Source organism: Pleurodeles waltl, chromosome 8, assembly GCF_031143425.1.
Source record: "Pleurodeles waltl isolate 20211129_DDA chromosome 8, aPleWal1.hap1.20221129, whole genome shotgun sequence".
In the NCBI taxonomy this organism is placed as follows: domain Eukaryota; kingdom Metazoa; phylum Chordata; class Amphibia; order Caudata; family Salamandridae; genus Pleurodeles; species Pleurodeles waltl.
In genome coordinates this window covers 13,158,216-13,174,886 of record NC_090447.1, presented here as the reverse complement: position 1 = coordinate 13,174,886, position 16,671 = coordinate 13,158,216, and the positions used below count along the sequence as shown (strand labels likewise).

At 46.7% G+C, this 16,671-nt stretch overlaps 1 protein-coding gene across 1 annotated transcript in view; it reads right to left on the bottom strand.

The window, feature by feature from the left end:
• Positions 1-13,793, bottom strand: part of LOC138249017 (extracellular calcium-sensing receptor-like) — a 216,947-nt gene extending 203,154 nt beyond the window's left edge. Inside the window, exons 1-4 of the mRNA XM_069203075.1 lie at positions 13,680-13,793; positions 13,363-13,460; positions 7,566-7,700; positions 5,270-5,561 (exon numbers count right to left, since the gene is read on the bottom strand). Coding sequence (XP_069059176.1) covers positions 5,270-5,561; positions 7,566-7,700; positions 13,363-13,460; positions 13,680-13,793 — 639 coding nt within the window. The remainder of the gene's footprint in view (positions 1-5,269; positions 5,562-7,565; positions 7,701-13,362; positions 13,461-13,679) is intronic.
• Positions 13,794-16,671: the final 2,878 nt, after the last annotated feature.

Genomic DNA, 16,671 nt, shown 5'->3' with positions numbered 1-16,671 from the left:
AGAGAGAAGAACACAGATGAAGAAAGAAGCAGGAAGAGAACGCGGTGAGAAAGAGGAGCGGGGCCGAGGAAGAGCAGAGCACTCAGCAAGAGGGCTGCAGAAGATGGCAGAGAGCAAAGGGAAGAAGGACAGCAGAGATGCAGTGAGAGGTTGGAGGAGAGAGCGGAAGGTAGAAGACAGAGGTAGAGGAGAAGAGAGGTGAGTAGCACGGGGCTGGGTGAGGGGCTGGGCGGGGGGAGTACTTACTGTTTTTAGCAGGTCTTGCTGGGAGGTGTCAGGAGCCTGGGCTGGTGGAGCTGCAGCGGCAGGGGGAGCGACCTACCCTCGGGTCAAGAGGGTAGGTCCAGAGGCCGACATTTTGCACCTTCATCCGGGGTTTAGTGGGCTCCTGCCCCCCACGGACACTTTTGTGACTCTTGGACTTGCTCCCCTTCCTTCGCAGGTCCTCGGGTCCAGGAATCCATCTTCAGTGCTTTACAGTCTGTTGTGGTCTTTGCAAAATCCTCTATCACGACTTTAGTGTGTTTCTGGGGAAATAGTAGTACTTTATTCCTACTTTCCAGGGTCTGGGGGTGGGGTATCTTGGACACCCTTAGTATTTTCTTACACTCGCAGCGACCCTCTACACACTACACTAGCCTAGGGGTCCATTTGTGGTTCGCATTTCATTTTCTTAGTATATGGTTTGTGTTGCCCCTAAGCCTATTGCATCTATTGTATTCTACAGTGTTTGCACTACTTTCTGACTGTTTTACCTACCTGATTTTGGTTTGTGTGTTTATTTTGTCTATTTTACTTACCTCCTAAGGGAGTATATCCTCTGAGATATTTTGGGACATTGTCACTAAAATAAAGTACCTTTATTTTTAGTAACTCTGAGTATTGTCTTTCTTATGATATAGTACCTATATGATATAAGTGGTATAGTAGGAGCTTTGCATGTCTCCTAGTTCAGCCTAAGCTGCTCTGCTATAGCTCTCCTTTATCAGCCTAAGCTGCTAGAACACTACTAATCTACTAATAAGGGATAACTGGACCTGGTAGAAGGTGTAAGTACCATTGGTACCCACTATAAGCCAGTCCAGCCTCCTACAACAACGGTACAAGAAGTACAAGGGTTCGAGAGCTCCACGAGGAGAGCATGGGCTGAAAGGAGCCGTGAATTACCACAGTGGAATTGCAGCATGAACCCTGTGTGCCAAACCATAGCACAGAGGGCACAAGAGGGGGTCATAACAGTGCCAACCCCGGGGTCTGTTGAATCTATTATATAACTAAAAAACTAGGACACCTACTGGCTAAGCTCCAAATCCAGCTCCCCTGTGTTTTTGATGTTTATGTCACAATGGTGTTTATCGTTGGGCGTGTGGGCTTACGATCTAAGTAGAATATTTACAAGGAGCATGTACAGCGATTGCGTCATTATTTTTGGCACCCCGCAGCGCATTCAGTACTCTATAAGGCAATGCATTTGGACCAATGCGTCAGTTTTTGTAGGCCTGCATCAAAAAATACCTGCGCTAGAACCGGCTGTGCCATGCAGTTTTAAATGAATGCAGGGTAGGCATTCCTCGTAAAATCTTACTTACAAGTGACGCAGTGATATGTATGAGTTTGCCAATGTGTGATGCATCTTTTAGATGCTTCCCACTAACACTGTAATGCATCACAATTACTATGCCTTGGTCACCAAGGCTTAGGAAGTGACGCAGTGGCTGTGCAATAGGAATCTGACCAGCTGAAGTCGCTTAACACACTTTAATAATAAATAACTCCCATCTTCTCAACTAGTAATAGGATCACACATGTAACAATCATGCTGTAGGACCCCTTGACCAACGTGGGACCATGGCACCTATGATATCATCATCCACTGCAGCAATGAAATGTGACCATGTTTACTCCGTGTAAGGCATAGGCCAGGATTGTTACATATCCATATAAAGGAATGGGTCCCAAGTCAAGCCAAGCCTTCTCCTAACCACAAAGGGTAAGTACACACATAAGGTAGGTAACCCACTTTTCATTACAGCATTTACTTTATTCACTCACATTAAAGTGTCACTCAATATGTCACACATACTTAGGTATCTTTGTACACATAGGTAGACTATGCCCACTGTAATGTGACACATAGCCATACTTTATGCTTGCATGCTTTACATCCATGGCCAATGTAATAGAGTCCAAGGTGAGTTTTCCACCTTTTCACACTCAATTACATTGGTACCCACAAATTAGACTGCGTGCGTCAATCATTGGTGGCCCACAACTGAAATTTAGCCAAGACCTGTTAACATAACGCCTTCCGTAAGATGTCAATAAGGCTGATATGCCTGTAACTACTTCAATCAGATCTGGCGCTCTTTTTAAAAATTGTAATATTCACCTCTCCTCTCCATGAATCTGGCAGATGAACACCTGACATGATGGAATCAGACAGAATATTGATGTTCAAGGCCCAAATCTTGATCTTAGAGCAGAACAAGCAGTGATGTTTTAAGGCATGGGCTGAGTGGGCTCTGGCCCAGGGACCCCACTTTTCTAGGGGCCCCATCATTAAGCTTTCAGGGCAGTCCCAGACAGTAGCATAACGCAAAAATGATGGGCCCACCCGCACATTATGAAAAGGGTCTCCCAGATAGCCAAATATCTCATAAATCTTTAAAGGCTTTGCACTGAATTGAGGTCCCTTGAAAAAATAGAGTCCCCTTAAGGGTTTTGGGGGCAATGAAGAGGATTGGCAGTGATCAGATAATAGTTGCTGAGGGCTTGAATGAGCTGAAAATTGATAGTAAATTCAGAGTTCTTCCGAGCAGGAGGTCCCTAATTATTTGTGGTCTTGGGCCCCCTAAACCCTTAAAATGTACCCTGGGATAAGATCTAGTCTGATTGCCTTCCTGGGATTCAGGAAAAAAATGCTTCCTTGCTATCATCTAAAGAAAAGGTGATAGGATCAGATCGAACAGAATCTACACCAGCCTGCAAATGCAAATCAGTACTGGGGCAGCCTGGGCTGGGGGGTGTTGAACTCAGGTCTGCGGATTACTATGATGAACTGTTGGAGTTTGGGCTTCCGAGCTGCCATTGACAATTATATGCCAGCAGGACGAAGCATACTTCCTTTTGGAGGCTTCTAACAAATCCCATGGATTTTTCTCATCCCAGCTCTTTTTACTGCCCATTAACACCTTTTTGTACAGCTCCTTTCCTCAGGATTCTGCAGAGAGCATAAGGATTTGATAGCAGTCAGCAAACATGTTTTGTCCTGCTTTTATTTGTTAGGGAACCAGGCGGTAGACTCAGAGAGATAGCTGTTTTTGATATACTTGCACTCACCTCCGCCTCAAAAAGGCAACTTAAAGAGCCAAAAAAGTGGCCATTGATGGTAAAATTGAGAATGTAGTCTAGGTCCACATTCTCAGATGGTGAAAAAACTGTGTCGAAGAGGTTATAAACAGACTCAAGCCGCTTAGGACAGGAGTTGATTTTTGGCCACTTTAGAGCCCTCCTGGAATTTCCAACAATAACATCCCAAGGTAACCTGATCTAGTCCAAAATCTCAAGCAGACCTTCTTTAAGGATAAGGCGAAGAGGGTTAAGACATTATTGGTGACACAAAAGTCCACCTTCCAGTTCGATAGGTCGAGAGATAACAATATGTAATCAATTCTGCTTTTTTACTGGGTCCCCATGTTCCCGAGATAATTTTCTGCAACATGTAACTAAAGTAAAACAGGTTTGGTGTAGGGCTTAATTTGAGCTGGTGGTGTCTGGTGTTCGGCACAAGCACTTAATTGTAAACACAGGCACTGATGAAAGTCTTCCAGGTGGTGCCAATTTTTGTGTAATGTATACAAAAGCACAACAGTTGTCTTTTAATACAATATATCCTAAAAATTACTACTACCAGCATGCCAAGCTATTGCAAACTCTGGAGGCCAGGGATATTCTAAATTGTCACACTTCTGGAAGTATGATGGACAGTAGTTTTGATGGTACTGTCATTGGCAGCCGCCATGGGCAATGAGTGGTGCAAGCTGCAGGGACCTCCTCCTGAAAAGGGAGTGGGCACTTATTATTTTTTTGTTTTTTTTTACAAATTAAGCAGTGGTTTGGTGCCAGGATGCAACATTGCCTCAATCCCTGATTGGAACATATAGTGGGTGAACACTCCCCCCAGGTCCGTATAGTACTTTTACCATAGTATCCTTGTATAAACGTCTGAGCAGGTCCACTAAGCAACTTCCATCTTTTCCAGCATTAACCACAGCTCCGTGCAATTTACAATGTCAAAGGTGCAGGACAGGTCCATAACTGCCAGAACCTCTCCTGGCTTTGACATGTTTTCCCAACACCAATGTTACATTTAAAGACTGTTCCACAGGCCCAGGCAGAGGAGAAAGACATATTGCAAGTCTGATAGTAAATTATTTTGTTCTGCCCAGTCCTGAAGTCTTGATAAAAAGGACAAGACCCATTATTTTGATTTTAGAATAAATCAGTGAAATTGGTCAATAGCAGCTCGTCTGATTTCTGTCGCCCTTTATAAATATCAGGACTATTATTGTTCCACTCCAGGATAACTAGTTGATGCTTGCAATACATTTGTCAGTAATTGGATCAAAAACACCACATCCTTCTTGAATACTTCCACAGGAAAGCCTTTGTGTTCCGTAGCCTTACCCACTATACTCTTGTTAACAACATTTACAACTTCAGATATTTAATTGGAATTGTATAACTTTTGCACCTTTTCCGGAGTAACTAAAGATTGGGAATTATAATCATCTATGTCATCAATTTCTTTATCTGGGGCAAAAACCTGTTTCAAAAAGGGCTACCCCAGAGTCAACACTAATTTGGTATTTGACTTTTGAGTTGATTCCTTCTGAGAAGGTGGGGCAGTTTATAACTTCTCAGAACTTTCTAGTGCACATCGGACTGGCTGCTGCTTCTAGATCTCACCTGGGCCGATCTTCCAATTCCCTGTTACCTTTGCACTAAGGCTACCTTGTATGTCTGTCTGGTTTGTCTTATAGCTGTAACATTATGGGGAGTAGCATTAAGAGCAGCTTCAAGTTGCTTTAGTAAATATGAACAAGATGCATCAAACCATCAATCTAAGGGAGAATTAGTCATTGGTTACCTAGATATGAGCATGTCAAGTAATCATTCTTCAACCAATGTCCCCATCCAATAGTTACTTCCCTAGACAGACTTGTGGACCCTGACATATTATGTAAACCATTGCATGCAGCTTACTCACCTGAGGGAACCGATAGAGACCTAAAATCCTGGCCAGTGGGACTGATGTTGATGACAGAATTTCCCCAACAAGACCTGCGGGCATTGGGCCAGAATGGCATGTGTACCCAGGGACAGAGGACTGTCTTCCTGAGAGTAGTTCCAAGAGTGCTCCAATGGCCCTGATCTGGGAAGTGCAGGAATCATAGATCTGGAAGCCAAGGGTAATGTTTGGCAAAAGGTCAGGACTCTTGTTTATTTCCTCTATTGCAAAAACCATGGCCAGCACATCCCGGTAATACCGGACTTGAAACCTTCAGGTAAATGGAAATGGATTTTGGTTTTTATAGTGTATGGCATGATAATACTATACAACACTCAACTGCTAGGACAATTCATGTACATGCAATCAACAAAAGATTATCACTGTTTCTATGTAATATACATAACCAAATATTCTAATTTTCAGCAGCCTTTGCTTCCTCATTTCTCCCCATCTCTTCTTTCTTAATTGCTATGTAACAATAATCTGCAACAACTGTGGTTAACTGCCACCCACACGAACAGTGCCACACTAGATATACTTATTGCAAAAGAAGGTAGATTCAAGATCACTGATTGAATCAAGGTTGTCTGACCAGATTACAAACTCATCCCCTTCTCCCCACTTCTTGAAAATATGCAGCTCTCACTACTGGACAACCTCCAATTGTGGGGAAAGGATCTGAGGAACTTGAAAACTCTCAAGCTTCCCGCAGATGCTACACAATATTCCCCCAGAAAAAGATTTGATTGTCCATATAGTCCAATACAATAAAAGCCTTCAACACGTTGGCCCAAAACACTAAAAAGATAGAAAGTCAGAAAATAGTCACATTGGTTTTCAAAGAACTGAACAACGACAGGAGAACACTCAGGGCCTAATAAACTATGGTTACTTACACTTTGGAGGAAGTTTACTACTTTCAGTATTCACAAGCTTGGAGTGCAGATTCACCACAAAAATATAAGTAAACCTGTGCGCATCCCCAGAGTATAGCATTTGACTTACTTTTGTGTGGGTAAGAAACATGTCTTCCTAAACCCCTCTTACCTCTACCTAGTGTCATCCCCTATTGGAGTAAGTCTGCCCCTTTTCCCACCCACTCCCTTCAGTCCCACCCATATGTACTACTAAAACATATGCATACATGTGTAGACACTCCACAGTTGGGGGGGTACTCAGATCACATAAGTATAGGTAATCGTAGAGGCATAAACTCTTCACATAGTTTATGAATGGTGCTTTGTAGAATGCTTTGTTATACCACAAAGTGCAGTTTGTGAAAAAGACCCTTAGTTCCTAGGTAAAATTTGGTGACAAAGCTAAATCTACCCTCACAGAAAATGATCAGTGCACCTAGATGTTTGTGTCTATGTTATCTTCACTGCTGGCATTGCCTGCATTCAGCTTTTTGTTTTCTGTTGATCAGTGCACCTAGATGTTTGTGTCTATGTCATCTTCACTACTGACCTTGTCTAGATTCTGCTTTTTGTTTTCTGTTGATCAGTGCACCTAGCTGTTTGTGTCTGTCATCTTCACTACTGGCATTGTCTGGATTCAGCTTTTGTGTAGATTCACTGTTTCATTTAATTGTGGGCACAGCATCTCCTTTGGATGTGCTTGGAAATGAAAGCAAAGCACTATTGCTATTTATATACAAATGTATTGGTTTGCCAGCTTTGCCAGCTTTGTTCGTAATTTTGGAATCTACTAAAGATTTCACCCTTGAGAATGTCCAAGTCACAAAACATGTGTCAGCTGCTGTTCCGTAGACATACTGTCACATGTACAAAAATCTTTCAGGGAACTTGAGGAATAAACAAGCAATTTGAAGACAAGCTTCCACCTGACTTCCGGGCTTGTTACTGACATCAGTGTGCTTCGGTACCTCTTGCAGTACTTCTCACAGGATGTCAGCCATGTTCACTTCATGCTGTGATCAACTATTCTTACAGGATATCATTCAGGACAGCTGTATACAGACTGTGATAGACTGCTCTTGGAGGATATCATCTGCAGCACTTTTAGCTATGGAATGCACTGTTTTGACCCCTCACACAATATCATTTGTGACACTTCTAAATCCTGTAATAATCCGTTCTCATCATTCACAGAATATGCGCTGTGATAGCACAATAAAAACTGCAATAGACGTCCTTAATCCTCGCATGATAGACCTCTTGAAACCTATATACAAACTGCAACAAGCCTTCCTTACCTCTCACATGATATCCACTTTGACACCTGAATACAAACTGCAATAGACCGTCCTTACCCTTCACAAGATATTGGCTGTGGCTTTTCTTTAAATGTTGCTTTGATGGATGAATATTCAGGGTGAACGATGAACTCGCCTCCTAGAATTAGATCTCCTTCTTTGGTATATGCGTCCTGCTTCCAGGCCTGCAGGCTGCAGGTTGATTGCAGACCCTTAATTCTGAGAAAGGCTAGCAGCAAAAACACTGAACATAAACATAGACCCATTGACGAGATGACAGCTTCCTTCTGGCTGAAATTCACATTAGGGGATCAGAAAACCAAGCCTCTTGAGTATCAATTGTCATGATTGACATGGAACTCTTTCACAAAGTCTTAGTCAGAGTAGCAGACCTTAGTATCACAGTGATAGCTGCACAGACATTACATTATTTGTATTTGTGCTACCTTTCCTGATGAACAGTCTTCTTAGTGAGGACTCTGAAAATCAGGATTCCCAATATTTATAAGAAGTGCACAGGAGGATCTGACCTTAAGTCCCACAGAGAAATGCTGAAATCTGTAATTTAAACCTTGTTATTTAGAAAGACTCCAGCCTCACAATTATCAAGTTTCCATCATAGCGGAATGGTAGCATTTCTAATAATACACAGCTGTATGTAATTATAATGATAAAACTGTTTTGTTGTGATAGACTTTTGGAGGCTGTAGTACATTATTCCCCTGGCGGGCATGGCCATTTTCCACTTAGATACATATCTGTCCTCCGACAGTTTTACAAAATGGGAAAAAAGCAAACATTTTTATGAACAGCGTCTAAAGTTGCTGAGATGTATTGCATGAAAGGGAGTCTACAGGCCAGTGCAATATCTGAAAATATAAGGTGCTGCTGCTTTCATCACCTGCACAGGAGCACTTTAGGCTACCTTGCACCTTCTGATTGCTGGCATGGGTCTTGTACTAGAAGAGTACCATCCCAGTACAACATACTGTGCTGAGACATAGGTTAAAACTGTTCGGTGGAAAAGCCCTTGTATGGTGACACACATGCACCTTACTCTGCAAGCACCAGCTACTTTAGTGCCTGACTCCTTGGTACTGGGTCATGGATGAGCATGAATCATGAGTGTGTGCCATGACCTAGCTGTGCCTCATGGTAGTGTCTGCAACAACTGTAATTTTGTGTAAGAAGATGGCTACTGCCCTTATCTGGAGTTAAATGACCTAAACACAGTGGTGACAGCATATCCTTTTTGTGTTCAGTAGAATCAGTAATATTAAGGGGGTGGGTGTGTGCGGTAGGTGCATGTGTCTGGTGTCTGCATGTATGTGTGCGAGCATGTGTGTGTCAGAATGGGTGTGCGTGCATGTGTGTGTGTGTGACTGTATGCATTCATGGTGATGGGGATGTGAATGTATGCGGAGGGTGTGGGTGTGTCTGTGTGACTGTATGTGTGCCTGGTGGCGGGGTGTGAATGTATGCGGAGGGTAGGTGTGTGTGTGTGACTGTATGCGTGTGTGGTGGTGTAAATGTATGCGGAGGGTGGGGGTGTGTGTGACTTTGCGTGCATGGTGGTGGGGTGTGAATGTATGCACGCATGGTGGTTGGGTGTGAATGTATGCGGAAGGGGGTGTGCGTGACTGTATGCGTGCGTGGTGGTGAGGGTGTGAATGTATATGGAGGGTGGGTGTGTGTGTGACTGTATGCATGGTGGTGGGGGTGTGAATGTATGTGGAGGGTTGGTGTGTGTGTGTGCATGAATGCAGAGGGTAGGGGTGGGGGAGTGTATAAATGCGAGGGGGTGCATGTGCGTGCAAGAGAGTTGGGGTGCATGTCTGTGTGCAGTTGGGTGGGGGTCTTTGTATGTCTACATGTGGTTGGGTGAAGGTGCAGTGTTTGGGTGCATGTATGCAGAGGGTGGGTGTGTTTGCATGAATGTGGAGGGTGGGGGTGTGTTTGAATGCGGAGTGGGTTGTGTATGTGTGCGTGCGTGTCTGTGTATAGTTGGGTGGGGGTGTTTGTATGTATGCATGCGGTTGGGTGGGGGTGTTTGTATGTATTCATGTGGTTGGGTGGGGGTGTTTGTATGTATGCGTGTGATTGGGTGGGGGGGTGTTAGGAAATGTGTGGGCAAGTGAGGGTTTGTGTCAGGAAGTGTGTGGGCGAGTGGGGGTGTGCGTCTGCAAGTGTGTAGACATGTGGGGATGTGTGTGCCATTGATAGGAATGGGGATTTTTGTTGCTGGGTGCATTACTGCCAGGGTTATGGTGGCAAACCAGTGATCATGGCTGTGGGTCTGATTTGTTTACTGTGAAATGTTATGATAAGGGCTGTAGGCCTGCCGTATTTATTGGGAAAAAACATATGTTACATGTGATAGGCATTTAAGTGTGATTTAATACTACCCTTTAATAAAGGCTACATGGAATCTCACAGATTACTGTAAATTACTGCAATAGGAAATGGTTTAGGGGTTCGTTAGCCATTGTGATAAACTGGATATAGGTTTGCACAGTAAGAATCCCTGATAGGCTGGCTTAGGAAAGATAGTATTTTGCGTAGACAACTGTAATCTTTTGTATACCTTTCTAACTTTATGGTGGGGTGTCTGATGGTTACCTTGTTGAACAAAAGCTTAAGTTCTAAACTGGTGGCCTAAATTTGTAATGGTGACAATCTGTAGACTAGTTTGGGGGTCAGGAAACGTGGCGCGCAGGAAATATTATGTCCAATGCCATGGGTCTTGTCTGCTTTTTATGAAACATTACAACAAAGGCAGTTGCTGTACCTTATTAATTGCAAAAATAATGTTATTGAAACAACTGGAACTATATCTACTAGGCCTAGTGTAGAGCTGCTGCTAACAGATGAGTAAATTCCTTTTTAGACCATGAGCATTTACTCCCCGATCCAATGAAAGAGTCCCCAATGGTGCTTACAGTTGTTGGCAGAAACTATTCACACCACCAGTAGTCAATTTACTGTGCGGATTCTTTCCGACATCCCAGCAAAAGCATCACATTATGGTGGTCATTATAAACTAGCAGTCACTGTGAAAGTGGCGGTAATACCGCCAAAAGGCTGGTGATAATTACCCCCAAATTATGACCATGGCGGTGGTACCTCTCATAGACAGCCAATGTACCACACCAACCGCCAGGGGTTAACACCACTGACCATGGCGGTAGCCATAAACAGCCAGGTGGAAGCCAAGGTACCGCCCACCACATTATGACGACATAGCAAACCACCAGGATTACCTGAGCAGTACCAACGCCATCAAAAGTCTGGCAGAAACACTGCACAGACAACAAAAGACTCACCAACAGGGACACAGAGGATTCCGCCGCCGCCATGGAACTGGAACTTCAATTCTTCCCAATGTTCTACTAGGTCATGGCTGTCCTGGAACACCAACGAAGACGTCGACAGTGAGTACAGCCTCCTAGCACACAAGGGAGGGAGCGAGGAAAAGGAGAGTGACACATACGTACAACACACACCATTCACACACACAACAAACACAGAAACAGCTGCAGAGAAAAACGAATGTCACCGGACTCACATTAAATACAAGGACAACAATTAGAGTGAACAAACACTGTGATTTGCTGCCAACAGCCACCATAATGTTAAATCAAATGGAAATGCAGGTGTCAATGTCCAGATTGGGCCAATGGCCAGTCCAAAGTACAAAAGGGCTACATGGCCACAGGGCATAGTCCAAGGCCTAACTTGACCCCTGACAACTTCCAAACTCCACTGTTCAAGGGCATCATGTAGGAAATGGGCAGGCACCTCAGGGGGAAAGGGGGTGGGGGAGCACCTCAGCTGAAGTCGGTAACATGCCCACTGGTTCTGGAGGGGGCTCCTTGTCCAATTATCTCTCGTTGGGAGTGCAAGGCCACAGTCTCTGAAGTGGGTAACATGTCCATGGTCCTTGGTTGCCTCTGCTGTAGGTGAGGGCTCCCTGCCCTCTGCTGGTGGAGGTGTCTCCTTGGCTGTCTCTGCTGGAGGTGCGGTTTCCTTGTCCTCTGCTGGTGGAGGGGGCCCCTTGCCTTTATTAGGTGTGCTCTTACTAGGAGTGGCTACCATCACACTCCGGGGCCTCTTTGTGCCAGCAGCTGATTTTTTGGGTGGGAGCAGTGGCAGGCTGTTTGGATGAGGTGCTGGGCTGGGTCATTGGGACCCTGCTCCTATGGGCAGGACGTTGGGGTGGGATGTGGGAGGAAGGATGGGAGTGGAGGTAGAGGGAGTGGTTGTCAGAGGTATACGTCTGCTGGACTTGGGTGCAGATGCATGGACAGTGTACGTGTGTGAGGTGGATGGCTGTTTGGTGTCTGAGTGTGAGAATTTGTGTCGCATAGGAGGGGGGAAGACAGGGTGGGAGAGGACAAACAGGACGCGTGGATGGATGTTGTGGAGGTGTCTGCAAGTCAGATGTGTATGCTGCATGATGTGGTGATGGTGGTGGTGGCTGTTGATGCTGTGTATGCAGGTTTGAGTGCGGATGCGACTGTGAGGAGTAGGAGGAGTGGGAGACAGTGGAGGCAGTGGATGTTGTTGTGTGTGCAACTGTCTGTTGTTGTGTGCATGTTTGTAGCCTGAAGTGTGCTGCCTGTGTTTGTCTGTGCAACTCTTGTGTAATGTTTTGTGTGCATGCTTGTCTGTATGTGTGCATGGGATGGGTTGAGGAAAAAGGGGCTGGGAAGTGGTAGTTGGAGGGTGGACGGTAGGAACAGGGACACTGGCTGCCATCAGAGAGGAGGCCAGAGCCTGAAACGATCTCTGTAGGGCCGCCATTCCACCGTGGATGTCCTCCAGGTAGGCATTACATTGCTGCACCTGGGATGCCAGCCCCTGGATGGCATTCACTATGGTTGACTGCCCTACAAAGGTGGATCTCAGGAGGTCAATAGTCTCCTCGATGAGGGCAGCAGGGCTTACTGGGGCAGGGCCTGAGGTGCCTGGGGCGAAGGAGATGCGAAGGAGATGCCCACCCTCCTGGGTGAGCAGGCACGGGCAACTCGGGGGGGGGCTACTGGGAGGGCGGTGCTGGTACAAGGGATGGCGGCTGTACCTGTAGCTGGCGTGATTCCAGAGGTGTCTGCCACCACCAGGGAGCTTCCATCAGAGGAAGAATCAGAGTCAGTGTTGTCACCTCCTGTCTCTGCTGTGGTGCTCCCCTCGCCCCACTGGTCACCTCAGCGTCGGTGGACTCTGCCTCCTGGGTCCTGTGGGATGCAGCTCCCTCACTCGGTGGTACCCCTACCCATCCCCCACTAATACACACATGGACAGGATGACAGACAAAAATAGGGGGAGAGAAATGGAGCACTGGGTCAATTACAGCACCAACACCACAGATGGCATACACATTACCATCACACAGAGGGATCAAGATAGAGCACTATGCACCACACTGGCATTCCATGAGCTAGGTACCACAGCAAGATGAGAGCCAACCACTGCCATCTGCAACCCTCCTGGGACCCACTAAGCCCTGTCTGACATGGAATGCCACCTAGCTAGTTAACAAGATTTTGCTATACACCCAGTTACCTTGAGCTGGATCATGCGGCAATGTCTGAGCTGGCATTAAGAGGCACCCACTAACTAAATCCCACCACTAGGATCCCATTCCAGGCAACAAAAATGGTTGTTACACACACTTTACTCACCCCGTTGTGGGTGCTGTGCTGTCCTCAAGTGCCTATCCAGCTCTGGGTAGGCCACTGCCAGTATGCAGGCCATCAGAAAGGTCAGGTTCCGACGGGCACCCCTCCATCATTAATAAGCCATCCCCAGCAGGGCCTATGCGGTCTTCCAGGCCTAGCGCCCCTGGTCCTCCCACCTTTTCCTGCAATGGATGCTCAGCCTACTATAGACCCCGTGGGTCCGCACGGCCTTGGCAATGGCATGCCACAATCTCTTCTTCTGCTGGGCTCTGACCTGCAGAGGTAACACAGACAGGAGGACACCATTAACCATACAATCCAGCCATTCACACATATGGCCCACAAATACCATTTCCCCTCAATTGGCACACACATCACTCTGAGCCCTGCATCTACACTACCACCAGACATACCCTCCACCCAAATGACACACTGCCAACACACACATCTCCATGCAACCTTGTCACATGCATCGTCCCCATGGTGTACTCACCTGTCGGTCTGGAGACCCATACAGCTGTCCATACAGAGGTAGGAGCCATTCCACCAGGCACTCCAACTCCTTTGAAGTGAAGGCAGGGGCCCTCTCTCCTGTCACACGGGCCATGGTAGGTTCCAGACACAGGTCACAGCAGCACACGCAGTGGAGGTGTTGTCCTGTAAAAAGGCAAGAATCAAGTGAGGTTATCGACAGAAAATGTCAGTCACGTCTGCGGTGGTTTACACCCTCACTGCCGCCAGTGACCCTCATTGGACACTTTACTCCATATAGCCCCATGTAAGCCAATGAGGAATAGCACAGCGGTACAAGACCGTCTTTCGCCATGACACCCAACTCTGGCAAAGTTACATCACTTCCACCTGTCCCTGCATACAGGACAGGCGGTCACCATTTTATGGTGGTGGTCAACAAACTGAAATTGGAAACTGCATCACTGTCAGTTTTACATACATTGCCATTTACATTGTCCAATTGCATACATACTCAGTTACACTGAGGTGGTGTTTGCATTGTTCAGTTTGTGACACCCTTCTCACTCTTGTGTCCTTTAGATACCTACCACTGCGGAGGAAAAGGAGGAGGAGGCAAGACCCCGTGTACAGATCCCTTGTGGATTTGGCTACACTGGCGGACAGGCACATAATACTCACCTATAGACTGGACAGGGCCACAATCACAGAGCTGTGTACTCAATTGGAGCCTGATCTGATATCAGCTATCCGTCATCCCACTGGGATCCCCTCTCTTGTGCAAGTTCTATCTGTGCTCCCTTTCCTAGCAACTGGTTCTTTCCAAGTAACAGTGGGCTTGGCAGCAGGAATGTCACAGCCAATGTTCTCAATAGTGCTGGCAAGGGTTTTGTCTGCCTTGCTCAAACACATGTGCAGCTACATCGCTTTCCCCCAAGTGGAAGATTTGGCCACTGTGAAGGCTGTATTCTATGCAATGGGACATATTCCAAATATTATTGCGGCCGTTGACGGAACACATATTGCATTTGTACCTCCCAGCACAATGAACAGGTGTACAGAAATCAGTAGAGTTTCCAATCACTCAATGTGCACATAGTGTGCCTGGCTGACCAGTACATCTCCCACGTCATTGCCAAGTATCCTGGGTTGGTGCATAACGCCTTCGTTTTGAGGAATAGCACCATCCCAAGTGTGATGGCACAACTACAGAGGCACAGGGTGTGGCTAATAGGTGAGCCTGTGTCCCCACCCAATGCATGCCAGTGTATGCCTTCTGGAGTCATCCCCACACCATTGTGAAAGGCAAATGTTTGCACCTCAATTCTTGCAGGTGACTCTGGCTACCCAAACCTGTCCTGGCTCTTGACCGCTGTGATGAATGCCAGGACAGGGGCTGAAAATCGGTATAATGATGCTCATGTGTGAACCAGGCGGATAATTGAGTGAACCTTCGGCCTCCTGCAGGCCAGGTTCAGATGCCTCCATCTGAAAGGTTGATCCCTGCACTGCTCCCCTGAGAAGGTCTGCCAGATAGTTGTTGTATGCTGCATGTTGCACAACCTGGCCCTCAGACAACACGTGCCCTATCTGCAGGAGGAGGAGGGTGAAAATGCTCCTGTGGCAGCAGTGGACCCTGAGGACAGTGAGGATGAGGAGGCAGGGGATGAGGATGTGGGCAACAGGACATCAGTAATACAGCAGTACTTCGAAGGACACACAGGTAAGACAGTGGAACTGACCATTCCTCTGAATATTTATCTTCTCAGTGTGGCTGCAGCATGATGGCAGTCACTTCCTTTGCATCTCTACTGACTGTCAACTATGCCTTCTCATTTTGCAGATGTTGGAGTTATTACAACTGTGTACTGATGTGATGACTACAGACAACTACAGGCCATTATTTGTATGCAATCACAAGGTTCAGGACAATTACACAAGATGTAACTGTTGATATTATTGCACATTTTCATCACATAAAGCACGATCTTTCAAGTTGTGTTCAAGGGTGTTTATTGAAGTGAAACATACAGGAGGAATAGTGCAATGGAATGGGGGATGGTACAGGAAAGTCCAGGGTATTGGTCCAGTCTGTTTGTATCACAGGTCCAGTGTCCAAGGGGCCACAGGGAGGGGAGCAATGGCAGTTCAGAGTGGACAAGGTGACAGAGTAGAAAACAAGGGGTACATTCATGAGGGTCTCATTTCCTGGCGATAGGCTTGGTCTTGGCAAGTGTCTCTGTCAGCTGTATGGGACGCAAGGAAAGCTTGTGGGGTGGTTCACATTCTGCAGGGGAGGGGCGCTTGTGGCCTGTGGGTCCTGTGGCAGGCTCTCCTGTCCACTAGCTGCAGCAGATGTGGAGGGCTGTTCAGTTGAATGGCTTGTGGAAGGGACCCGCTGGTGTGCTGTGTAGTCCCTCATGATATTGGCCATATCAGCCACCACCCCTGCTATGGAGACCATGGTGGTGTTGAGGGCCTGCAAATCTTTCCTGATCTCCTGATGGTGTACCTCCTACAGCCACTGGTTCTCCTGCATGATGTTTAGAATCTGATCCATCTTGTCCTGGGATTGTTGGTAAACCCCCAGGACATTGGTGAGTGCCTCCTGGCCTGTCAATTCCCTGGGTCTGTCCTCCCCCTGGCGCACAGCTATCCTCTGATTGTCCCTGCCCCCCTGTGCCTGTGTCCCTGAACTGTGTGCCCACTGCCATTGACCCCAGGACCCTGATTGTCTTGGCTGTGAGGTGTGGACTGGGGTCCCTGTACAGGTCGGCACACTGCTGATTGACGTGGGGACAGAGGTCTGGGGACGTTGGGTGGCTGCTGTGGTGTTGGGTGGGGAGGCTCTGTGGTAGAGTGAGTGTAGGCGGGGGTTGCCGACTGACCAGTGGTCCTTGATGGGCCAGGTAGTTCATCCAGTTCCAGAAGTCCAGAATTACTGTCATCACTGGGGACTTCTGTTGGGGGACTGGGTAGCCGTGGCACCTCCTTGCCACTGAGATTGGCTTGGG